Source organism: Bos mutus, chromosome 3 (genome assembly GCF_027580195.1).
Source record: "Bos mutus isolate GX-2022 chromosome 3, NWIPB_WYAK_1.1, whole genome shotgun sequence".
Taxonomy (NCBI): domain Eukaryota; kingdom Metazoa; phylum Chordata; class Mammalia; order Artiodactyla; family Bovidae; genus Bos; species Bos mutus.
Window position 1 is genome coordinate 21,408,955 of NC_091619.1, and position 26,532 is coordinate 21,435,486.

Sequence of the window (26,532 nt, forward strand, 5' to 3'; positions counted from 1 at the left end):
TCTGCTGCTCCTGACTGTAAAACAGAGTGATGGCAACACATCATGACATCAATTGAGTTGTGCTGGGTGGGAAGGACAAGGGTTATGTTTGTACGGAGCTTGACTAGAGAGAATCGGGATAGAGGAGTCTGATGGAGTATGTCTCGGAGTGGCATGTCACCTATGAGACCTCAGGAAGAAGCTCTGAAATCTATCAAAGAAAAGTGACCCAGAAGGACTAGCCTACTTCAGGCATTCAGACAGTGCCCAGAACCTCTTTTGGTAGCTCCAGGTCATGGTGTTTATGCTGACAGCCTCGCTCCACCCACCCCAGGGCCTCAGAGGAGGGCTTCCTCCTCAAGCCTCCATCCATGTGGCTAAGGCTCTGTGTACAGAAAGAGGTAGAATCCTGCCCTGCATGCCAGTGGGACCTTATATGAGGGTGAGAGATGAAAAGCTGGCGTGACAAGGCAGCCGGTGCCTTTCATTCACTCCCAACCTCTTGGAGCCAAGTTTCCAAATAACAGGGATGATAACTGCCCAGTGCAGCCCAAAGTCTTTTCTAAAGTTGCCTGGCGAAGAGCCAACTGACTATTACTTAGCTCTCTACAGAACAGCATGTACCAAGCCAGATTGCTGTCTTTCAGTGTGTGGGTGGATTAGCTGCTACCTAACATGATAGGGTAGGCCTCTTTCCAGTTTGCACCAGCCCCCTGCTCAGTACCTTCTCCATGGTCAACAGAGCCTCATTTCTCTGGGAGGCTGAATTTGCTTAGGTGAGATGGCAGGGGCCAGAGGAGGAAGCATAACCCACTGCCTCCTGCCGTCAAAGTTCCCAATGGCTTTTGGAAACATATAATAATGAAATGCCTCCAGAAGGGGTATGTAGGCTGAATAACTAAATATTTTCTTTTGATAGCAGGCACAGGATACAGAATCAATTATCAGTGAAGAACTCTTGCTTCTGCTGTATATACTCTGTTTTAGGCCAGTAATATAAAAGGAAAGAAAGTCTAAACTTCTGATAAGCATATAGATTCCTTGAGCTTTTGCTGAAGGCCAAGAAAGTCATTGCAAGTGCCTGAACAGGAAGCAAGGCCTCATGGATTCTAGGTTCAACCTGATGGTTAAGTTGCTGTGTGATCTTAGGCAAGTTACTTTACCATTCTGGGCCTCAGCCTCATTACATTTAAAATAAAAGATTTATTCATTTGGGAAAGCTGTTGTTGTTGTCCAGTTGCTAAGTCATGTCCAACTCTTTGCAACCCCATGACTAGAACATGCCAGGCTTCCCTGTCCTTTACTATCTCCTGGAGTTTGTTCAAACTCAAGTCCACTGAGTCAGAGATGCCATCCAACCATCTCATCCTGTGTCACCCCCTTCTCCTCCTGCCCTCAAAGTAAATACAGTATATAGGAACTCTATATTTTTGCAACTATTCTGTATGTCTAAAGTTATTTTAAAATAAAAAGCCTTCCTAAAATGTGAAGGGGGTTATCTCTAGGATCTTTTACAACTCTAAACTGTGATTCTATGTTCTTATTTATCTCCCTTCAAGTGAAAGTAATTTTCCAGCTTTCCAAATATATACCAAAGCAGAATTTTCAGATCCACTCACTACCACAGACAAGATGTTAAGTAACCCAAGCACAAACCTATTTTCTGCTTTTAACATATTCTGGGCAAAAACTGAATTCTCCAAAAGCATATTAAAAACATTCCATCCATATCCTCTTTGTTCTTGCAAACAAATTCATCCAGTTGGGAAAAGCTGTTTCTGGCAGTCCATGATTACTGAATCTCAATTTTTCCCTAGCAGCTGGGCTAATTATAACTGCAGCTACCTGGTAACAGCACTAGGTTTTCCTGACATTGGCTGGCAGTCTTAAAGCCGTCTCAGTTCTACTGGCACCTTACTTCCCGAGTCAGCATCAGGGGGACTGGGAGAAGGGAAGTGGCTATCTTAGCTAGGGTGAGAGTATCCAAAGATTTGGCTGCTCAAAATCACAGAACTGCAGAGCTGGGAGAGATGTCAGTGTCAATCCCAGTCTGGCCCACACATTTTATACATTAAGAACCAGAGACCCAGAAAAAGCAACTTGTCAAAGCCAGAAACCTGGCTGTCTTCTTGGTTCCTTTCCCTCCACCCTCTTCCATTACCAAGTCCTACAGATATTTTACCTCCCAAACATTTCACAGACCAGCTCCCTCCCCTCCATTCCTACTGCCACGGCCTTCATCTAGGCCCACATCATCTCTTGGTTGGTCTCTCTGTTCTCCTGACTTCCTGCCTTATCATCCTTGAATCCATCTTCCTCTCCCACCAGAAGGATCTAGCATGTTTCCTGCTTAAGTATGGAGTCCTGCCCCAAGGCCACAGGTGCGAGGCCTTGTACCAAGGCCACAGAACCAGAGCCCAGAACCAAGGTCACCTCTGAAGCTGACTGAGCCCTCTGTAACTGTTGCCAAAAGCCCTGGTGATCAGCAGGCTTCCTGACTCCAAATTAGGCAAAAATGCCCACTCCAGTAGTCATCCAGTAGTGCCCTAACCAATCACCTAATGCCAACCTTCCAGCAGGAATTTTGTCCAGAGGCTACAAAAACTGCCTACTAACCTATGAAAAGCATCGACTTTCCCTGATCTGTCAGGAGGTTGGCCCGCTGTGATCGCAGTGCCCACATTATCTCTGCTCTTTGTTCTTAATAAACTCACTCCCTTCTGAACTGCTCTGTGTCTGGAAATTCTTTTCCAACCCACTTTTGGACTGTCTCAACATTAAGGCCCATAAATGACTTCCTACCTGCTCTCCTCAGGATGAAGTCTACAGTCTTTAAAGCAGCACAAAGGATTATGTCCATCATACCCTTCAGCCTCATTGTACGTTGAGAACTCGAATTTAGCAACAAAAGACCACTTAGAATTCTCCATACACACACATACTATGTGGTTTCTTGTCTTTAAGCTTTTGCTTCTTTGCTTTTACCACCTCCTCTCTCCCACTGACTAACCAATGCTTACTCTCCTTTGAAGACAAAGCTCAGGGGTCCTCAATGAATCCTTTGTAGATTTTCCTTCAGTCTATTCTATTCAGCTGGGTTAGAGAGGCCTCATTTGAGTTCTTTATACTCATACGATCTCTATCACTGCCTCCTATCAGACTGTTATCACTTGTGTCTTATGCATGTTTGAAGCCCCAACTTCTAGCACAGTACTTGGAATATAGTAGGTGCCAAAATAATGTTTATTAATGCATGAATGGATGAATCCAAAGCTCCCATTATCTGTCTCCTGCTTACCTTTCCAGTCTCATCTTAAACCACCACAAGTTCTATTCATATTGAAAGATCTGAAGTGTGCTAAGTATGCAATGCTTTTTCATGCTTCCAGAGTGTTAGTCGCTCAGTCATGTCTGACTCTTTGCAACTCTGCCAGGCTATAGCCCACCAGGCTCCCCTGAGTATGGGATTTTCCAGGCAAGAATACTGGAGTGGGTTGCCATTTCCTTCTTCAGGGGATCTTCCCAATCCAGGGATCAAACCCAGTTCTCCCAAATTGCAGGCAGACTCTTTACTGTCTGAGCCACCAATCCCCTTTTTAAACTTCTATGCCCTTGTAAATACTGTTTCTTCTGCCTGAAATGCTTTATCCCATTCCTTGTTCTATTATTTCTTACGATTCAATGCAAACTTCACATGCTTGGCAAGGACTTTCTTGGAGAAATTAATTATCATCCTTAGTATTATAGAACAATTGGTACATACCTCTATGGTAGCCCTTATTATACCATTTTTATGTATTTATTGATAACTTTCTCCACCAGCACTTAGCATAGTAGCACTGGCATACAGTAGTCAGTAGATGTTTGAAATCCTGAACGAATGTGTACAGACATGAGTAAATGAATGGCTAAGGTGATAATATAAACAAAGTAAACATTTGAGATGGGAATTTAAAATGCCTATTTTTTCAACTATATCATGCTGCTTTTATCAGTGTGTAAACATGAATACACATAGCTAAGAAGAAGTGGCTTCGTGATAAGATCATGTAGAAGTATAAATTATACGGACATAGTTAAGAAGCTAGTTGAAAGTGGTTTAAAATTAAATGAGGCTTCAGATTTAGTTTTAGATTTGTTTCCTAGTGGTTGAAAGAATAAGTCTTAAATATTCAAAGGAACAAAATTTCTCTTCCCAAAACTCTTCAAAGTATTATGACATCTAATTAAGAGCTCTTAAAAATGAGAAGAGTTGTGTTATGCAAAAACCAGGGGAAAAAGTTATTTTTGTTAGGGATTTCACAAAATTTTAAAGGGACTGTGACAATTATGGGAGAGTTGCTTTTAAAAAATTAAGTGGAAAATATACTTAATATAAAACTTGCTATTTTAACCATTTTTAAGCATACAGTTCAGTGACATTAAATACATTAATACTGTATAACCAACCATCTCCAGAACTTTTCCCCTGGGTTTATATCCATTAAACAATAAACCCCCAATTCCCTACCTCCCCACAGTCCCTGGCAACCACCATTCTCTGTCTCTATGAATCTGACTGCTCTGGGTCCTACAATAAGTAAAATCATATATTTATCCTTTTGTGACTAGTTTATTTTACTTGGTATAACATCCTTTAAGTTCATTCATGTGTCAGAGCTTCCTTCCTTGGCTAGGCAATATTCCATGGTATGTATACACAACATTTTGTTTATCCATTTATCTGTCAATGGATATTTAGGTTGCTTTTACCTTTTGGCTAATGTGAAAGGTGCTGCTATGAATGTGGATGTACAAAGATCTGTTCAAGTCCCTACTTTCACTTACTTTGGGTATATACCTAGAATTGGAATCGCTGCATCATATAATAATTCTATGTTCAATTTTTTGAAAAACTGTCACACTGTTTTCCACAGTAGTGACACCATTTCCCATTCCCAAGCAGCTATACACAGGGTTCCCACTTTCTCCACATCCTGACCAACACATGCTATTTTCTGTCTCTGTTTGGTTTTTACCAAAGCCATTTTAAAGGGGGTGAAGTTTTAAAAATTTTAACCAAAAACAAAAATACTGGTTACAACTATTTAATGAATGAAGTCTCCCTAATTTCTTCCGACTTCTACTCCCTCAAAGAGGAAATCACAAGCAAGGCTTCAAGAACCTCAGAAAGCAGAGAGTGAGGAGTCAGCACACACAGACTGTGTTCATACCAGACTTCTACAGAAGTGTTTAAAAATAGTTTGGCCAAAGTAGCCCTTATTTCTCTCTCTTTATTCACCTTTCCCCCTTCCTTACTATACGTATTTCTTAAAGTTCACATAAGTAAAATACAGGGGGAAAAAACTTAGCAGCTGACTAAACAAGGTATCCAACTATAAAAAGAAGACAGAGTCAGCTCTGTTAAATATAAGAAAACCACTCACTCTGCAACAGCAGCTGCAACAGTCACTTTAGACAGTAATCCGAGAAGGTATACACTCTCCAGGTATGCAGGGTAGCAATAATGCTTTACAGTGTTCGAACATCTAACACATTAAACAAGTCCACATATAGGGAGCAGGGCAGGACAGGAATTCATGCCTCCCTCTTAGGAAACAAGTTTCAATGAAGTTAAGAACCAGGCCAAGGAGATGTAGTGGGAGAAAGGTGGAGTCAGAATTCAAGTATTCTGAGTCTAAAACTTCTGTCCCTACATTTTTATATCCCTCAAAGATACTTGTCTTTCTGTAATCACCTTCCATTGGTTCAAGTCAAGGTTCCTAAATTATATGGCCTGATGGAGCTCCTTGGGACTTCACTGAACTTTTGGGGGCCTAGTCTGTACGTACACTATTACTCATCACATTTCCCAAAACCTAAAGACATCATGTTAGGACCAAAGAAAATTAGTCATTGAGCCAAAAAGAAATCCAATAAAGACAGTAAATCTTGAGATTCTCATATAAGGAAAAAAAGTATCACTATGTGGGCTGATTGACTGGAGACCAAACCAGTCAATCCTAAAGGAAGTCAACCCTGAATATTTATTGGAAGGATTGTTGCTGAAGCTGAGGCTCCAATACTTTGGCCACCTGGTGCAAAGAGCCAACTCACTGGAAAAGACCCTGATGCTGGGAAAGATTGAGGGCAGGAGGAGAAGGAGACGACAGAGGATGAGATGGTTGGATGGCATCACCGACTCAATGGACATGAGTTTGAGCAAACTTCGGGAGATGGGGAAGGACAGGGAAGTCTGGTGTATTGCAGTCCATGAGGTCACAAAGAGTCGGAAACGACTGAGGACTGAACAGTAACAACAAATGTGGGGTGATGGATGTGAACTAGATTTACTGTGGTGATCATCTCATGATATATATGTGTGTGTATATATATCTATATATATATATAGGATTGTTATGTTGTACACCTGAAACAAATGCAATGTTAATTATATCTCCATTAAAAAGAAACATAGGTCTTAAAAAATAAACTAAATAAGCTGAATTTAGAACCAGGCCAAACTACAAAGATGATAAAAAATTTTTAATTATAACCAATCATAGTTATAATAATAGTTTCTGTGAAAGCAAAGGACTTTGTATTATGACTAAAATATTTTATTTAAAAACTTAACAAACTCAGCCTTTCTTGTTTCCTGGGTTTTTTTAAAGAAACATTCATATTTGAGGGTGCCAGTAACTTTGCTGCTACAAAGACACTTGGATTACATAGTGTTATTTATACTTGGGCAAACTAAAATGAAGAATTGAGACAAATGGTCCCGAGTCTACTACTGAGGATGAAGAAACTGATTTGGAATAAAAAATGGTCCAAATTGAACATGTTCAGTAACTGGACTGATGTGGATAACTTTGCCATCTCTCAGTTTGTCACAGCAGCAGCAAAAATTACATGACGGCTTACTACCATGTGATAGGCATTGTGCTGATTTCAACTAATAGGCTCATAGGATCCTCCTTCAGACCCTGTAAGATAGAAAGTATTACAACACCCCCTTCAGCAAAGATAAATTCTAGTATTTATATAGCCAGTGGTAGAACCAAGATTTCATCTCAAGTCTGTCTTGTTCCTGACTCTTAGCGACTGCACTCAGTGACGGCAGAAGAACAGGGATGATAAAAATTTGGTAGGCAAGTAAAGTCAGTGGGCTGTTTTAAAAACCTGGCTGCAGAAATAAGCTATGTATAAACATCAAAGTATTCTCAGGAAAAATATCCAGTCTCAAAAGAAGAGAAACCACAGCTCAAAGAAGTCAGGCAGTTTAAAGCCCACAAAACAAGAGAACACAACTCTTTCAACTCCTATCCTAAAGGCCAAAACCACTTTAACTTCCAACATGAATTATGTCACATTCAACACAGACTCTATTTGGTCCAGGATGATAACATTCAATTTCTAAGCAACAGGATCTGACCTTGTCAGATTTTAAATTCCATTCTTAGAATGGAAACCTTAAGTCTTTTTAAAAATGACCTTGAATAATAATAAATTCAAACAAGCTTAACAAGTAAGCAGTCATCATGTGGCAAAACACAGTGGATGGAGGTTTTAGTGTGCTGTTTGGGGATTGGGTGTTTACCACACAGCAGTGGATTTCATAAATTCCAGGGTTGGGCATATTTCTAGTGGCAGAACACTTGGCTATCATGAGAAGGTGCAGGATTAGATAATCAACAGCAACGAGGAAGTTCGCCAAGATGCCGCCCAGAAATTATTTACCAGAGCAGCTGCAGTTCAGAAATGCTAACACGCCAGTCTCCCTGGGAGTGGGCCATGCTCAGCTGTAGACCACTTACAGTTTTCTGACTTGACTTTGCTTCAGAATCAGGAGCTCTGTGTACTGCAATGATCTCTCCCTTCGGTGCTTTAGATATTGTCTACCCCACACTCTAAACCTACAATTAATAAATGCAACCATGAGGGGGCGGTGGCATCTAATCATGTAGGTACATGCCTCAGTTGTTCTGTGCTGAGGGTACACAGCCTCCTCCTGTGTGTCTAGTCATTTACAAAAGTTGAAGCTTAAAGGTAGTTTAACTTAAACACTCAACAAACAGTAGCCAGTCTCACAGAACCAATTCTTATGTATAATTTAATACTATTTTATTTCTTAATTCTCTGAACAGCTTGAAAGAGAGAAACCCTTAACTCCTTTTACATTTACTTGCCTTGAAGTTGATACTTTTAGGTTTTTATATAACTAACTCTTACAACTTCTCTTAAAATTAAACAGCCTTGTAGCTTCCTTTACAATTAAGAATTGTGTATATCTACTTCAGTCTCTCCCTCAATTAGCTACATAAAGGAGGACTTGCTACTTGGAAAGAGAAAGACAGAACCCTCTCTCTAGTCCTTTTCTCCTAAAGTTTCTCATACTTCCGTTCCCTATAGTCACCATGGTGAAATGCTTGCTTGTCTCTAAGACAGTATTTTTTACTCTTCAGTACAACTAACTTAAAAGTTTGCCATAGTAAACTATATGTAAAATGATAAAATAATTCCTATTCACAATAGAATTTTCTTACATGTTTCACAAATACTAGTTTTCTTTAAGTGAACCATGCATACAACACCCAAGTTAATTCAGATTAACTTAGTTGAGTATGATTTAATGCTTTTACTATATTCAAAGAAGAGTCCTTTCAACACTAAAGAAAAATCAAGCTAAGTTTAGCCACAGAACAGGGTTCTAAATTCTTATCTGAACTACCTGACTTACCATGTGATGCATCACATATCACTCTCCTTGTCTCTGCCAACATGGCTGCTAATTCATGGTCCTAACCTTGTGGGGTCACACAGGGACTAACACGGTTAAATGGGAAACATTCGCATGGGAATATGTGAGGGTGAGATTAAAAGAACCAAACTGCTTCATTTTTAAATATCATAGTAACTATTACTACTAGTAGGCATACAACTACTGCCCTCTCATTATGCATAATGCGATAAAGTTCACAAAGTGCTTTGATATATCTTATTTAATCATTATGGTGGCTATTTATTCATACTCTCAACAGATAACCTTCAGTGCCTATGGTGCTGTGTATTACTCTTAATGCCAGTTCTGCAGGAACTGGAAGAGGCTCAGAAGGGCTAAGTAACTCACCCAGGCCTCTGGTTGTCCAGGGCTCCTGATTTCTGGTTTTCTAATCCTTTATCCTTCTGTCAAAGTGGAACTCTCCTGATTTCTATCAATCCCTCATCACAACAAAGTGTGATAAGCTAATTTCAACTATGATATTAATGATGATAAAGGCTTTATGTGTTCTGCTTCCCAAATGAGGGCATGTTAACCTAAGCTGTTGGTGCTTCCCAAATAATCACAGCAAAATGGGATGAGTGATCTGACAGGTGAAAGGAATAAGAGGTATGATGAGAAGTGAAAGGAGGGAGTACAGAATACTCAAGTAGGCAGTAGTTGTATGCCTACTAGTAGTAATAGTTACTCGGAGAAGGCAATGGCACTCCACTCCAGTACTCTTGCCTGGAAAATCCCATGGATGGAGGAGCCTGGAAGGCTGCAGTCCATGGGGTCGCTGAGGGTCGGACATGACTGAGCGACTTCACTGTTACTTTTCACTTTCATGCATTGGGGAAGGAAATGGCAACCCACTCCAGTGTTCTTGCCTGGAGAATCCCAGGGATGGGGGAGCCTGGTGGGCTGCCATCTATGGGGTCGCACAGAGTCGGACATGATTGAAGTGACTTAGCAGCAGTAGCAGTAATAGTTATTATGATATTTGAAAACGGAGCAGTTTGGTTCTTTTAATCTCACCCTCCGATATTCCCATGCATGTGTTTCACATTTAACTGTGTTAGTCCCTTTGTGACCCCACAAGGTTTAAGATTCCCCAAATTATATGAGGCCAGCAGCTGCCTGATTACTCTGTTTTTATGACCAAAAAGAGATAGGGCCATTTTTACCACCTGAGTGGGACTCATGGTATTGTGTGCGTGTGCTAAGTTGCTTCAGTCGTGTCCAACTCTTTGCGACCCCATGGACTGTAGCCCCCGAGGCTCCTGTGTCCATGGGATTCTCCAGGCAAGAATAATGAAGTGGGTTGCCATGCCCTCTTCCAGGGGATCTTCCCCATCCAGGGATCAAACCCACGTCTCTTACATTTCCTTAACTGGCAGGCAGATTCTTTACCACTAGCACCACCTGAGAAACCTCATGGCAATACTCGAGTCTAACAAAAGGGTTGTCACTTCTGCATGTGACCATGTTCTCTTACCCCCGGACCATGCTCCCATGCAGCTTCTATAATCATTTTTTTTTGTTTTTGGTTGCACCACATGGTTTGTGGGATATTAGTTCCCCAACCAGGGATGGGAAGCACAGAGTCCTAACCATTGGACTGCCTAACAAGTCACTATAATCTTAATCACACTTCTCCAGGAAAGCAATGGTGCCCTCTCACACAGACCCAAAGTTTCCCTGAAGACTGTCTCCTTAGCTATTGCAGAGCAGAGGGTGAGACTAAATGAGATGAAATGACTCAAGCAGTCACTTGATTCAAGCTAAAAAAAATTCTAAGAAAGGATTTCTCTAAGAAAAATTATCTAAGAAATTGTCCCTTCCTTCTGCCTTGCTTTAGAGACAGTTAGTAGGAAAATTTTCCTTTCTCTGCACAGTGAGCAAATTTACTCACTATTCCTACTCCAAGGCAAACACTGCTACTCATGCTCCCCTTCTTCCTCCCTCTGTTACCAACCCTCACTTGGCAATATCCTCCTTGACTACTGGCAGTTCCACTGAGGCACACTCACAAAAGTGAAAGTCGCTTAGTTGTATCTGACTTTTTGCGACTATAGTCCATGGAATTCTCCAGGCCAGATTACTGGAGAAGGGTAGCCTTTCCCTTCTCCAGAGGATCTTCCAAACCCAGGTCTCCTGCACTGAGGGCAGATTCTTTACCAGCTGAGCAACCAGGGAAGCCCACCTCACTATATAGCCACATAAAAGATGAAAGATGAGTCTGATCAATTTCAGGAAAATTCAGGTTAAAACACAGCAATCCAGGAAAGACATAAAATAGGGCTAAATGCCTCAGATTTAGCTGCTCATAATAGTTGAATTTACCAAAGAGTGGTTTGGGTCTCATGGATACCAGTTATTCCTCTGATCCAAAGAATTATCTAGCAGCCTGTAATGCATCCCAACCTTCTTCTCAACAGGACAGGGCACACATAGATAATGATAATATTCATACAGTCTTCTGGTGTGAACAGCTGGAGATTCAGGATCTCTGATAAAGTCAGAGGCCATCAGCTCCAGGTCACTCAGGCCGCTTCAGTTCCTGCTTGCCCAGACACTAAGGAAGCTAAGGAAACTAACATTGTGGCGTGGAAGCTTAATCCTTGTAAACCATAGCCTAACGTCCTCTTACCAAGGTGCTGCCTCACCCTCAACTCAGCCAATCCCCCCAGTCTTCCTTCCCCACCCCACTCACCCATCAACTAAGATGGCCCTCCCTTCCAGGGAAGCTGACATTCCCTCTCACACCCCACCCAAGGCCAACAGGCTGTTCATTCCATCAATACCCTTTCTTCACTCTAAGGTGAACTATTCCGAAAGATGAAAATGCCTAACATTCTATCCTAGAAATTCATCTGAATAATCATCTTCAAAAACAAATCATGGATTTAAGGAATAGAAATGTCCTCCATCTCTGCCCTTTCCTCCATGGCATCATTTCCTGCCCCCATGCGCCAGCCAGAGCTAGAAGGCTCCCTGCTCTAAGCAGAGAATGGGACTTAAAAACTACAGCTTCAGTCTTCTCCAGGGGTTGTTTAAAAATGCTGGTTTCTGAGTTCCCCTTCCCTTACTAAATCAGAATCCCTGGGGGTGAGTCAGGAATGTAGCTATACTTATAAGGCAGCTCCCAAGGTGACTGCTCTCCACAGTTCCACATCAGACTTTGGGAGCCTCTGATTTAATCCCACTCCCTATTTTTACAGAGTAGGAGAGCAGGAAATAAAAGAGGCGAAATGGGTTGTCCAAGGTCAGAAGGCGTGAAGGTGACCACAGCCGGCCCGGAACCGCCTCCCTCGCTCGTTCGCACAGCATGAGGAGGAACATAGGAACAACCCCCAGCATCTTGATGTGTCCACACTGGCCCCTCGCCACCCCAGCGGAGTGGCAGCTCCCCCAGCACTCACCCGCTTGTAGATGTCCTCCCGGCTGGCCTCATACTTCTGCTGCATGCGCTCCTCCAGGAAGTAGATGCGCAGCTTGAGGCTGAAGTTCTCCTTCTTCAGGTCATTGAGGTGCTGGGACAGAGTGCGATATCCATTAGACATGGTGGGCAACCCATGGGGAGGAGCACGTGCCCGGTTGCCCCCCTCAGCCCAGGAACGTGGTGCAGCTGCACCGCGGCATGAAGCGAGCCCGCGGCCACACTGCGGGGCTACGGCGACATGGCCCTGGCGGCTGGCTGCCTCCCGCACTTGGGCCTGGGCTCGCTGCTCTGGGTGCTGGAGCGCGCCCGCTTTCCTTTTTTACCTCGGGAGATATTTGCGGAATCCCTGACAGAGGAACATGCTGCGTGAACTCAAACACAAGTGGTGTAACCTGACTCCTAGCTAGGACTCGGCTCTCACTCTTGCAGAGTCTCCCAGGCCCAACTGTAAGCAGTTAACAGTTTCTCCTAAAAGAGAGGGGGGCTGACCCCCCAGAAGCTCCCAGGAAATGGGGAAGGGGAGTAATTCAAGGTGATGGTGGGATTGCAAGTTTACAAAATGGCCCACAGAATGGTGACCATGTATGGAATATCCCCCGCTTCCTATCAGGTGCAAATCTTCAAGAAGGACTCATCAGAGGGGTTTCTAATTTCCTTTGATATCCAGAGGCTCATCTCTAATCAGTTCCTTCCCAGGTTTTCTCCCTGGACCTTTCAAGCCTTGAGGCAGTTAGAGAAATGACCTTTCTTATCCTGCTCACCTCCCCCTACACCTGCGTGTGTGCATGTGTGTGTACGTGCCTATGCGTGCTCAGTCATGTCTGACTGTCTGCGACCCCATGGCTCCTCTGTCCATGGGATTTCCTAGGCAAGGATACTGGAATAGGTTGCTATTTCCTTCTCCAGGAGATCTTTCCAACCCAGGGATCAAACCTGTGTTTCCTGTACTGGCAGGCAGATTCTTTACCACTGAACTACCACTGGGAAGTCCACACACCTGAGCTACCTCCAAAGAAAGAGGCAATCTTCCAGTTCAGTGAAATCTTTGCACTCTCTACCAGCTACACCAGCTCAAAGAGGCAGGGTCAAAGGCTACTCCCTCTAAGGGATGAGGGAGAAAAAGAGGGTGGGAGGTGATAAAGGGAGGCGTCAGACTGGAGCCCAGAGATTTCACCCAGTCACTAGTTCTTAACTCCAGCACCTGCCAAGTGGAGCCAGGCACTCATCACCAGATCCTGCTCCTAAAGCAATTTAAGATCCTTGAATGACAGCTGCAACATTAGCAGGAAGTATTATTTATACCACACCACACAGGACATTGAAGGTGACTGGGAGACAACTCCACAGCACAGATACCAAACGCAGGTTCTCGGTTGCAATAATACTAGCGTGAAAAAAAAAAAAAAAAATAATATTAACATTCAAAGTAAAGAAAACAAAAAGTTTATACTTAATTCAAGTAGTCATTTCCTCTCCACACTACCTGCTCTTCATTCATCTAATTCTTTATACATGATAATTCCAATAAACATCCCCTTTGTACACAGCAGGTGATACGCTGAACAAGAGGGATACAAAGATGAAGACAGTCCCAACCTTCCAAGAGATAGGTGCCCATATAGATACAGATGCATATGTTTTGAGCTTCCCAGGTGGCATGAGTGATAAAGAATCCAACTGCCAATGCAGCAGATGTAAAAGACGTGGGTTAATCCCCTGGAAGATGGCATGGCAACCTACTCCAGTATTCTTGCCTGGAGAATCCCATGGACAGAGGAGCCTGGGGTGCTACAGTTCATAGAGTTACAAAGAGTCTAACATGACTTAAGTGGCTTAGCATGCACGTATGCATGTGTTTTACGCTATGGCCTGTGTTATTTAAACTTTTTACACTTCATACTGAAATCCAGTACATGCACACACACACACACAACTGAAGTACAAATTCCCCAAAGTAATGTTAACCAGCACTTTGTGGGATGGATGCACTTTGATATTTTCTATTCCATTTCTCTTTTTGGGAGTGACCCACTGAACTGATTTCAGTTCAGTTCAGTTCAGTCGCTCAGTCGTGTCTGACTCTTTGCAACCCCATGAATCACAGCACGCCAGGCCTCCCTGTCCATCACCAACTCCCGGAGTTCACTCGGACTCACATCCATCGAGTCAGTGATGCCATCCAGCCATCTCATCCTCTGTCTTCCCCTTCTCCTCCTGCCCCCAATCCCTCCCAGCATCAGAGTCTTTTCCAATGAGTCAACTCTTCGCATCAGGTGGCCAAAGTACTGGAGTTTCAGCTTCAGCATCATTCCCTCCAAAGAAATCCCAGGGCTGATCTCCTTCAGAATGGACTGGTTGGATCTCCTTGCAGTCCAAGGGACTCTCAAGAGTCTTCTCCAACACCACAGTTCAAAAGCATCAATTCTTCAGCGCTCAGCCTTCTTCACAGTCCAACTCTCACATCCATACATGACCACAGGAAAAACCATAGCCTTGACTAGACCAACCTTTGTTGGCAAAGTAATGTCTCTGCTTTTGAATATGCTGTCTAGGTTGGTCATAACTTTCCTTCCAAGGAGTAAGCGTATTTTAATTTCATGGCTGCAGTCACCATCTGCAGTGATTTTAGAGCCCGAAAATATAAAGTCTGACACTGTTTCCACTGTTTCCCCATCTATTTCCCATGAAGTGATGGGACCGGATGCCACAATCTTCGTTTTCTGAATGTTGAGCTAAAGCCAACTTTTTCACTCTCCTCTTTTACTTTCATCAAGAGGCTTTTTAGTTTCTCTTCACTTTCTGCCATAAGGGTGGTGTCATCTGCATATCTGAGGTTATTGATATTTCTCCCGGCAATCTTGATTCCAGCTTGTATTTCTTCCAGTCCAGCGTTTCTCATGATGTACTCTGCATATAAGTTAAATAAGCAGGGTGACAATATAAAGCCTTGACGTACTCCTTTTCCTATTTGGAACCAGTCTGTTGTTCCATGTCCAGTTCTAACTGTTGCTTCCTGACCTGCATACAGATTTCTCAAGAGGCAGGTCAGGTGGAATTGATTTCAAGACCTACTAATAAATTTTGTCCTGAAGCTTTGAAAAATACTGAATCTATGGGAACCCAGAAGAAAGAGTGATTCATTTTAATTGGGATGGTGAGAGAAAGAAAGCTTCCACTAGAAGTTGTATTTGCAATTTGCTTTGAAAGATAAAAAAAGTTTGAGAAAATAAACTGGATTCAGGAGGCACAATTAGAACTGAGCATTCTCTCAAATCCTGGAGGAGGAAATGGCAACCACTCCAGTATTCTTGCCTGGGAAATCCCATGGACAGAGGTGGCTGGCAGGCTGCAGTCCATGGGGGCCACAGAGAGATAGACATGACTGAGCATTTTCTCTTGAACGGATATGAATGATAAGCAGCAACACATTTCTTACCTAGACCACTAGTAACTTAAGACAATATAGTCTTCATTTTTTTTAAATGCACATTTAAAATGCATTTAGCTGTTTCCATTAAATTGGTGCTTTTAGAATAAATGAATGTCATCTAGGCTTAGGTAGAGACAGTGAGGAAGAGAAAGGTCTAAAATTCAAAAAGATCCTTTTTCTGGTTCCAGCTCTGTTACTAAATAACTATATGACCTTGGGAGTACACTTCTCCAGAGGCCTAACTGTCCTCCTTTATAAAATGAAGTAGTTGAAACCAGGTGATTTTTAAGGCCTTTTCCTGGTCTAAGCTTCTAGAGGAATAACCTAGTTATTATTACCTCCATTTTGAATGTGCATGCATGCTTAGTCGCTCAGTCATGTCTGACTCTTTGTGACCCCATGGACTGTAACTTGCCAGGCTCCTCTGTCCATGGGATTCTCCAGGCAAGAATACTGGAGTGGGTTGCCATTCCCTTCTTCAGAGGATCTTCCTGATCCAGGGATTGAACCCACATCTCCTGCATTGCAGGAGGATACTTTACTGCCTGAGCCATGAGGGAAGACCCCATTTTGCACAGGGGAACCAGATACCAGATTCTAGATTAGTGTTTAATCATGCTTTTGATGTCTACTTGGATTCTTTCATCATGTAAGATAATTAAATAGAAACTTTATGGAAAGTAAAATTGAATATGAATACAGGTGTTCTTATCCAACCTAGGTATCTCTTTCTTCACATTAACCCTATTTCCTCTTGAACTCTGTAATCCCTTGTTCTTTTCCTATCCCTCTAGCCTTTTCTGTGTTGTTATTGTTTTTTAATTTCCTGGCTCTTTAATGCTACTGCTTAAATGACAAGTAGTCCTTAGCCTTCTGATTTTTTTCTTTCCACATTTTCTCCCTTAGAGATTTTGTCCACTTTTAGGGGTATCATTTTTGCCTCCCAAACAGTCCCCAAATCCCAAACCAAGCTGTCTCACCCAAGATCTAGCCCTATATAGGCAACCAACTCTTTGCTAGTTAGTTCAACTTGAATATGCCATTCCTACAACATTCCCACAATAATCCACAAAAGCAAAAACTTTTGCAACAGTTATCTATCCTCTCCGACAGAATTCATCCAGCCATCTCTTCTTATTACAGCTAGAAAAAACTCCATTATTTTGAAAACATTATTGCCAAAACTTAAGTCTTACTTAAAACCCCTTCACAGGCATCTCGCCACTACTAGCATAAAAGAAAAACCATCACAGCCTCTCAAGACAGCTTGCCTCTCACTTAAGTCCTTTTTTCAAGTTCATATTTCACTCAAAGGCTTCCCTGCTAGCCAGACTGGAAAAATTTTCCTCTTGAGCACTTAAGGCAAATATTAACATTTGGCAATACCTCATGGTATAGCTCTTCTACTGTCCTGCAGGTTTATTTACACATTTTAGAGCTTTTAACTGTTCATGTGTCTAACTATTGAGTTAGCCAAAAAATTCATTCAGGATTTTTCATAACATCTTATAGAAAAACCCCAATGAACTTTTGACCAACCCAATAGTCTGTAAGCTGCTCAAGGGTCAATGACTGAAATGTCTTTCTACATTCTTTCAGCTCCCACAATTGCCAAGAAGACCTCTCCAGTTCATTCATCCCACTGTACAGTATACAATCAGCTCAATCAGACTAGAGTGTCTTGAGGGCTGGCAAGACATACTTTGTGTCTTCATATTCTCATTGCAGAATATTTAGGAAGTACTCCCTAAATATTTGTTAAGTAGGGCTTCCCTGGTAGCTCAGTTGGTAAAGAATCCACCTGCAATGCAGGAGACCCTGGTTCAATTCCTGGGTCAGGAAGATCCGCTGGAGAAGAGACAGGCTGCCCACTCCAGTATTCTTGGGCTTCCCTTGTGGCTCAGCTGGTAAAGAATCTGCCTGCAATGCTGGAGACCTGGGTTGGGAAGATCCCCTGGAGAAGGGAAAGGCTACCCACTTCAGTATTCTGGCCTAGAGAATTCCACGGACTGTATAGTCCATCGGGTCACAGTGAGTTGGACATGACTGAGCGACTTTCAGTTCACTTCAATGAACAGGTAAGTATTGTATATATATTTCTTTTTTGCTGATTTGATCTGTTTAATATGGGCTAGCTTGCTTATATTATTTTCATAGTTTTCCAATAATATAAAAAAGTTGGTTTTAATGGTTCCAAAGAAACTACATCTTCTAGAGTGATGACTAGAAAAGTGATGTTTTATTTACTTAAATTTCTAAGTTTATATGCCCATCTTGATCTTTCTCCTGAATTCCAGTCTATATCTAACTTCCTAGTAGAAATCTCCAGTTGAATACAGATATCTCACACTCATGATATATAAAGCTGAATTCCTGATTTTTCCCAGCACATGTTTCTTCCTCTTTGGATTGCATTTCAGTTTGTAATCACCAATATTTGGAGTTGTTTGGGCCCCAAACTTTGAATTATTCTTAACCCTTCTTTTTCACACACATCGTCTCATCTGTCTATGCTGCTGCTGCTGCTAAGTCATTTCAGTCGTGTCCAACTCTGTGTGACCCTATAGACCGCAGCCCACCAGGTTCCCCGTCCCTGGGATTCTCCAGACAAGAACACTGGAGTGGGTTGCCATTTCCTTCTCCAATGTGTGAAAGTTAAAAGTGAAAGTGAAGTCACTCAGTCGTGTCCGACTCTTAGCGACCCCATGGACTGCAGCCTACTAGGCTCCTCCATCCATGGGATTTTCCAGGCAAGAGTACTGGAGTGGGATGCCATTGCCTTCTCCATCATCTGTCTATAAATCTGCCTAATTCTACTTTCAATACATACAGAGAATCTATCTGCCACCACTGCCGATGGTACCTTTGCCACTCTGGCCCAAGATACTGTGATCTTTCCCTTAAGCTAATTTTTTTAAAGTGCTTTTATTTATTTAATATTTATTTGGCTGTGCTGGGTCTTAGTCGTGGCATGCAGAATCATTAATTGTGGCATGTGGTATCTAGTTCCCTGAACAGGGATTGAATGCAGGTTCCCTGCACTGGGAGCCCAGAGTCTTAGCCACTGGACACCAGGGAAGTCCCTCCCCTAAGCTATTTGAATAGTCCTTTAACTGGTCTCCCTGCTCCCACCCTTGCTCCCCTAATAGCAGTGATACTTAGCAGAGCAGCCACAGTGAGCCTTTTAAGATATCAGATTACTCCTCTGCTGGAAACCACCAGTGGCTTCCTATCTAACTAAGGCTGAAAGGCTAAGTCTGTTCATTAGCCCATAAGGCTCAAGGCCCTGAGTAATATGGAGCCCCTCTCCTGCCCTCTCTTTTACTTTTTTTCCCTGCTACTCTCCCTCTACATACCCTCCTCCAGCCACATGGTTTATCTGCTGTTTCTCAAAAATACCAAAATACCCCCTCCCTCTCAGGGCCTTTCAGCTAATTGATCCTTCTGAATGGCATGGTTTCTTTAGTTATCTGCATGATTCTCTTCCTCACTCTCTTCAAGTCTTGGATCAAATGTCACTTCCTCAATGAGGTGACCACCCTATTTAAAATTGTAGCTCACCCTATGCCTCACCCCAGTCCTCCATTATTTCCTTCACTGTTTCTTTAATCCCATAGCATTATCATCTTCTAACATACTGTATTTACTTATTTTCTTTCTTGTCTGTCTCTCCCACTAGCATGCAAACTCCATGAGAAAGCCAGGATTTGGGCCTGTTTTGTTCACTTCTATGTTGTCTGTATCCAGAATAGTGCCTGGCACATAGTAGGTGCTCAAAAATACTTGTTGAATAAAAGAATGGATGAATAACTAATGCTGACTTTGACCTCACTGGATTTAATCTTAATAGAACGTAACGTGTATACAAGATTCCACAGTTCTTGTAGGATGAAGAACATAGCTAAAGGTAATTTTATAAGTAAAATAAATTATTCTAACAGGCTAATTTTAATACACAAGACAGAATCTGAAGTGTGAACAAGTGTTCTGAAGAAATGGGGAATAATATTACATATGACAAATAATAATCAAAGGAGAGTACTGGAGTGGGGTGCCATTGCCTTCTCCGCAAAGGATAGTATAAACTATACAAATAGCAAAAACTACAGAAATTAGGAAAAAGAGGCTACCGGAGAAGGTTCCAGAGAGGAATGACATTTTAGCTCACCTTAAAGGATGAATCAAGTTTGTATAGACTAGAGGGAGAATACAAGGCAAGCTAGGTGGGTAGAACATAAGCAGTGGTGCAGATGACCAACTGGACTGAAACAAAGGGCACAGGCCATCCTGTGTGGGGGACAGAGAAGATAGGAAGTAAAGAACCATTTCAGAAAGATATCGAAAGTCAGGATGAGGAGTCCAACTTTGTTCCTTTAGGCAGATCCTGGCTCTCAGTTCGGAGTAGGCAATGGCACCCCACTCCAGTACTCTTGCCTGGAAAATCCCATGGACGGAGGAGCATGGTAGGCTGCAGTCTGTGGGGTTGCTAAGAGTCAGACACGACTGAGCGACTTCACCTTCACTTTTCACTTTCATGCATTGGAGAAGGAAATGGCAACCCACTCCAGTGTTCTTGCCTGGAGAATCCCAGGGACGGGGGAGCCTGGTGGGCTGCCGTCTATGGGGTCACACAGAGTCGGGCAAAACTGAAGCGACTTAGCAGCAACAGTTTGAACAAAGGGTGAGGAGGGAGGCAGTTGCCAGAGGGCCAGGAACCTCTTACTAGGAAGACTGTTTATTTGCTTACTGTTTATATTTTATTTTACTTGTTTGTGTTTTGTGGCTTTAACAAACAAAAAACACACCTGGGCTGCACACTAGACTTTCTCACTCAGGTCTCTCAGACCTTTGGATAAGCTTTGCACTGCTAAGGAAACAAGCACATGCAGGTTCTTGAACACGGGGCAATGCCTCTGTCTTTGTTCTTCCTTTTGTACATAGTGCATCAAAAATCTGTACTCTTCCCTCAAAATATGTTTTCCAAACCTTAATGGCTCTCCCCCGCTCTTTTCTTAATTTCTCCTTCCCACTGCTTCTTAATGTATTAGACCAGACTGGAAACAAGACTTTACTAAGAACTCGGTCAATGCCAACAATAGTAGGAGATTACAACCCAGCTGTTGTATGTCATGCCCCATTAACATAACCAACTGTCAAGTCAGCCTTTAAAAAAAAAACTCAGCCTCACATTTGCTTAATCATATTCAGACCCCCCAGACAGTTCTTATAATGGAAATGCTTGAAGACATATTAATGTCTTAGCAATCCCTCTCCTAAAAATATAGTTCCACTTCACTAAAAATGATTAATCATCTTAATTGGCACATTCTTTTCAAATATAATAAAACTTCTGCAACTTAAACTCCACTAATTTGATACCTGTGATAATTCATATCTTTACATTTCATGAAAACAAAAAAATTCTTAAATAAGTTAATATGGTAAGCAGAGGAACAGGAGAATCATTTTTAAGTAACCCTTGATATTTTATCAATGCTGTCCACTTACAAACTGGCGATAAATGTTATCACTATTATATATATTTATCTAGGTGGGGTAACACAGAATTGTGGAAAAAGCAATGCCTTTTGAACCAAGGACATCTGGGTTCACATCTCAGTTCTGCAATTTTCTACTTGTGTGACTTCAAGAAAAATACTTAACAGTAATTAACTGTAGGAAAAATTCAGGAGATGGGATCCACATAGGTTATTAAGAGTGTTGCAATTATATCTGTACCATATTAGCAAAAATAATATATGTTAAAATTTAGATATTGGATACATGGGCAAATGTTTTCTTGTTTTTTGCATGTTCTATTGTTTTATTGTTCTATTGTATGTTCAAATGTTTTATTGTTCTTTGTGAAAAGTCATTATTTTTTAAAAAACTATTTTAGATGGAAAGAAACTAGGAATTGAAGGCAGCTTTCAATTAGATATAAGGATAAATTCTCTAGTGGAGTTGGATGTAATGAACTTATTGCCACCCTCCATCCATACATTCATACATCAAATATTTACTTAGTATAACATTATGAGAGATAGTAAATTTCCTGCCACAAAAAGGAGTCAACTGAAACTTAAGAACCACTTGTTGGGGATATTGTTAAAATCTTCACACATTCAGTTCAATTCAGTTCAGTCGCTCAGTTGTGTCCGACTCTTTGCGACCCCATGGACTGCAGCACTCCAGGCCTCCCTGTCTATCATCTTCACACATTAGCTTGGAGTTAGTTCTGGAGAGCTTTTAAGGTCCTTAGCTATCCTGAGGGTCTAGTCTGAAACCTATTTTCTCATAGAAACAATATTATCAAAGGCAGCACCAATGAGAGAGCTGTCACTTTTTGAAGAATCTCAGAGCATCCCACCAGCTCTCTCATGGCAGAGCCCTAAAAGGCAGCAGGAGTCTAACTGTTCAGATTAAATGCTCTGGTTGCCTTGTGTGCAGGAAGAGAAAGAGGAGATTAGTGAGCATAAAAGACATACTTCCAAGATAAAATCAGCAACGACGACTAGGACCTAAGGATGACCCTCAGTAGACTTTGCTAACTATCATATTTTCAAAACAGCCCTATGGGAAAGGCACACCAATGGCTGGAGAGTAATAGAACCCTACTTGTTTTGAACTGGAGGGTAGGGATAGCAGGGATGTGGCAGGGAGAAGGAGGATGGTTTGTATCACATATAAATATTTTATTTATAATACATCTGTGTGTCTGTGAGTCCCTATGCTTTTTGGATAAAATCTAAGTTGAAGAAATACAAAAGTTTAATTTCGGGCTGTTCTGAATGACTTTGACTTGTATTCCAAAATTAAGTCGATATAATTATACTATCTTCACAACAATCACTTGTATGGGATTTGACAATACACAAAACACTTCCATTACATGTATTATTTCATTTACCTTCACCACAACACTGTGAAGTAAGTGGGTTATCTATTATATCCATTTTGCACTCTAGGAAAGTAAGCTTATCTAGAAAGTGGAAGAGCACAGACTGCAACTTCCCATAGGCTGACCCGTATTTCATACTCAGGGTCTTCATCATGACACTAGAGACCCCTGTGACTCTAGGACTCCCCATGTGACTAATAAGGTCTGTCTACTTCTACACCAGGTCCCTTCATCTTTTCAAAATGTATCCTTCCTTATAAAGAATATTCCTGTGACCCCAGAGGATCTGACTACCTGACCCTCTATGAAACATAGTTTTCTCCATTTTTCAAGATGAATAAACCAAAGCTAGTCCTCAAAGGATTAAATATGGGGTAACTACATGACCCAGAGAAGGCAATGGCACCCCACTCCAGTACTATTGCCTGGAAAATCCCATGGAAGGAGGAGCCTGGTAGGCTGCAGTCCATGGGGTCACTAAGAGTCGGACACGACTAAGCGACTTCACTTTCTCTTTTCACTTTCATGCATTGGAGAAGGAAATGGCAACCCGCTCCAGTGTTCTTGCCTGGAGAATCCCAGGGACAGGGGATCCTGGTGGGCTGCTGTCTATGGGGTCGCACAGAGTCAGACACAACTGAAGCGACTTAGCAGCAGCAGCAACTACGTGACCGAGAAATTCCACTTCTAGGTATACACCCAAGAGAAGTGACACATATGTCCACGTAAAATCTTGTATATGAATGTTCATAGAAGCATCATTCACAATAGTGAAAAAAAGCAGAAACATCCCAAATATACAAAAAGAGAAGACTGAATATACACAGTTTAGTATATTCATATAATAGAACACTACTGACATGAGACTACAACATGAATGAACCTTGAAAACATTATTCTAATGTGAAATGAGCCAGGCACAGAGTCATATATTGTATGATTCTATTTATACAAAATTTTCAGACTAGACAAATACATAGAGAAATTAGATGAGTGGTTTCCAGGGCCTGGGGAAATAGGGAACAGGGAGTGACTAGTAATGGGTATGATGGTTTAGGGGGAGTGATGAAAACATCCTGAAACTAGATAGAGGGAACTGTTGCACAGCTCACTGAATACACAAAAGACATGGAACTGTACACTTTAAAAGGGTGAATCCTATGGTATGTAAATTATATATCAATAAAGCTGTTATTTTAAAAAAGAAGAAAAAAAACCAAAGCTGGGAGAAATAACATGTACAGTCCTTTACCTTTACAAAGTATTCTTTTATGATAAAGATCCAATTCAAGTTCAATTCAGTTCAAAGCAAATGATTTAGAACTGACCATTTCTAAATGTATATCAATCCTACTTAGATTATGGGGTCCTAACATAAAGACTAAATAAAGTATACTCTAAGTGGCCCTCACTATTAAATACTCATGGGTTACTATGTTCTATCAAAAGTTAGAATTGCACTCATTTCACACACTAGCAAGGTTATGCTCAAATTCTCCAAGCAAGGCTTCGAGAGTATGTGAACTGAGAACTTCCAGATGTTCAAGCTGGATTTAGAAAATCCAGAGGAACCAGAGATTAAATTGTCAACATTGACTGGATCATAGAAAAGGCAAGAGAATTCCAGAAAAACATCTACTTCTGCTTCATTGACTATGCATGCCAAAGCCTTTGTGTGGATCACAATAAACTGTGGAAAATTCTGAAAGAGATGGGAATATCAGACCACCTTACCTGCCTCCTGAGAAATCTGTATGCAGGTCAAGAAGCAACAGTTAGAACTGGACATGGACCAACAGACTGGTTGCATATCAGGAAAGAAGTACGTCAAGGCTGTATATTGTCACTTTGCTTATTTAACTTATATGCAGAGTACATTATGTGAAATGCCGGGCTGGATGAAGCACAAACAGGAACCAAGACTTCCAGGAGAAATACCAATAATCTCAGATATGCAGATGACACCACCCTTATGGCAGAAGACTAAGAGGAACTAAAGAGCCTCTTGATGAAAGTGAAAGAGGAGAGTGAAAAAGCTGCCTTAAAACTCAGAATTCAAAAAACTAAGATCATGGCATCCGGTCTCATCACTTCATGGCAAATAGATGAGGAAACAATGGAAACAGTGACAGACTTGGCCTCCAAAAGTCACTGTGGACAGTGACTGCAGCCATGAAATTAAAAGACACTTGCTCCTTGGAAAAAAAGCTACAATACACCTAGATAGGGTATTCAAAAGCAGTGTATTTTCTTGGGCTCCAAAATCACTGCCGATGGTGACTGCAGCCATGAAATTAAAAGATACCTGCTCCTTGGAAGAAAAGCTAGACAGCATATTAAAAAGCAGAGACATTACCTTGCCAACAAAGGTCCATATAGTCAAGGCTATGTTTTTCCAGTGGTCATGTATAGATGTGAGAGTGGGACCAAAAGAAGGCTGAGCACCAAAGAATTGATGCTTTTGAACTGTGGTGTTAGAGAAGACTCTTGAGAGTCCCTTGGACTGCAAGGAGACCCAACCAGTCCATCCTAAAGGAAATCACTCCTGAATATTCATTGGAAGGACTGATGCTGAAGCTGAAGCTCCAACACTTTGGCCACCTGATGCGAAGAGCTGACTCATTAGTAAAAACCCCGAGGCCTGGAAATATTGAAGGCAAGAGGAGAAGGGGACAACAGAGGATGGGATGGTTGGATGCATCACCAACTCAATGGACTTGAGTTTGAGCAGGCTTCGGGAGACGGTGAAGGACAGGGAAGACTGGTGTGCTGCAGTCCATGGGGTCGCCAAGACTTGGACATGACTCAGTGACTGAATAACGTCAACAATCAAAAATTAAAGTTTTGTTATATCCTTACATTAAAAGAGAAAGAACACACAGTCCACTTTATATTTTGACACAGGAGAAACATACTCATTAGGCTGCTCTGAAGAATATGTATAACTTCTGCAGAACATTCTAATAAGGAAAATGTCAATCAAAGTTGATTAACTTGGTCTTTCACCTCCACACAAGGTTTCTGTCCAGTGTTCCAGAAGTCAGCTGTTGATGCCTACCTCAGAAAGCAGACTGAGAACTCTACAAACATGTGGCTTTTTTTATTTTGGGTTGCAAAATAAATCGTTCTTTTGAAACTCTGTTTCTGATATTTCAACATAATTCCTGAAGTTCAGAGTTTTTTAAATGCCAAAATATTAACAATATCATTGTATTTTTTTTCCCCCTTAAACCCAGAAGCATACAAATACCCATCCTCTACACAACCTTTTCTTGAAATAACTGGCCTGATGGTAGGACAGCTAACAACAGAGCTGTTACATCAGGTCGATAAATAAACCCTGTCTTAGGCAATGTCATTGTGTAGTTAGGACAGGGGTTCCAGTGAAGTCTCTGCTGTTTTCCCCCACCATGGATACATACCCATATCACCTCCAATCCTGGAATAACACAGTGTCGTCATCATCACATTACAGCACTACCAACTATATAAAAACAAAACAAAACAAATAACAACTTCCCTGGTCACCAAAAATAAATGGCCCAGCCAGAAATAGTGCTGTCAGAGACAGTTAAATGAGCTCCATGCCAAAACAACAGTTGTGCTGCACTGATGCTGGGAGCTCCAAGAACTAGACTCCAAACTAGATTCTCCTGCAGTTTGGCCTGACCAACACCAGCAGGAATTACTTTTGCTTGTTTACAACTGGTTGGACTCAGAAAGATTGTTTGCTGAGCTTTTCATATTCAGGTCAGGGGGAATGTGTAAATTTATAGCCCCATTTACTTTTCTAAATTTTCATTAATTCTTTCTCCATTCTTCCCTAGCAAAGAAGGTGATTTTAAACACACAGTTAAGACTTTCTCTAGGCATAAGAATTGAGTTCAAAGTGATACCATGAACAACCATGGCTGTAACAATAAGGCTTTGACCTTAAGTTCAGAGTAAAGAGGGGGAGATAAAACCAACTTGAACTCCAGTCAACACTCTAGTGCTTCCGCTACGACAAAAAGCCTTCTGTTTCTGAACTTGCT

The 26,532-nt window shown here is 41.6% G+C and overlaps 1 protein-coding gene across 9 annotated transcripts in view; it reads right to left on the reverse strand.

The window, feature by feature from the left end:
- Positions 1 to 26,532, reverse strand: part of PDE4DIPP2 (PDE4DIP) — a 238,182-nt gene that overhangs the window by 134,476 nt on the left and 77,174 nt on the right. For 8 of the 9 annotated variants that reach the window (XM_070367402.1, XM_070367396.1, XM_070367387.1 and 5 more), the window contains exon 4: positions 12,148 to 12,258. In XM_070367402.1, the coding sequence (XP_070223503.1) occupies positions 12,148 to 12,258 (111 nt within the window). Of the gene's footprint in view, positions 1 to 12,147; positions 12,458 to 26,532 lie in introns of those variants that run through there. The other variant, XM_070367398.1, reaches the window with a different exon arrangement.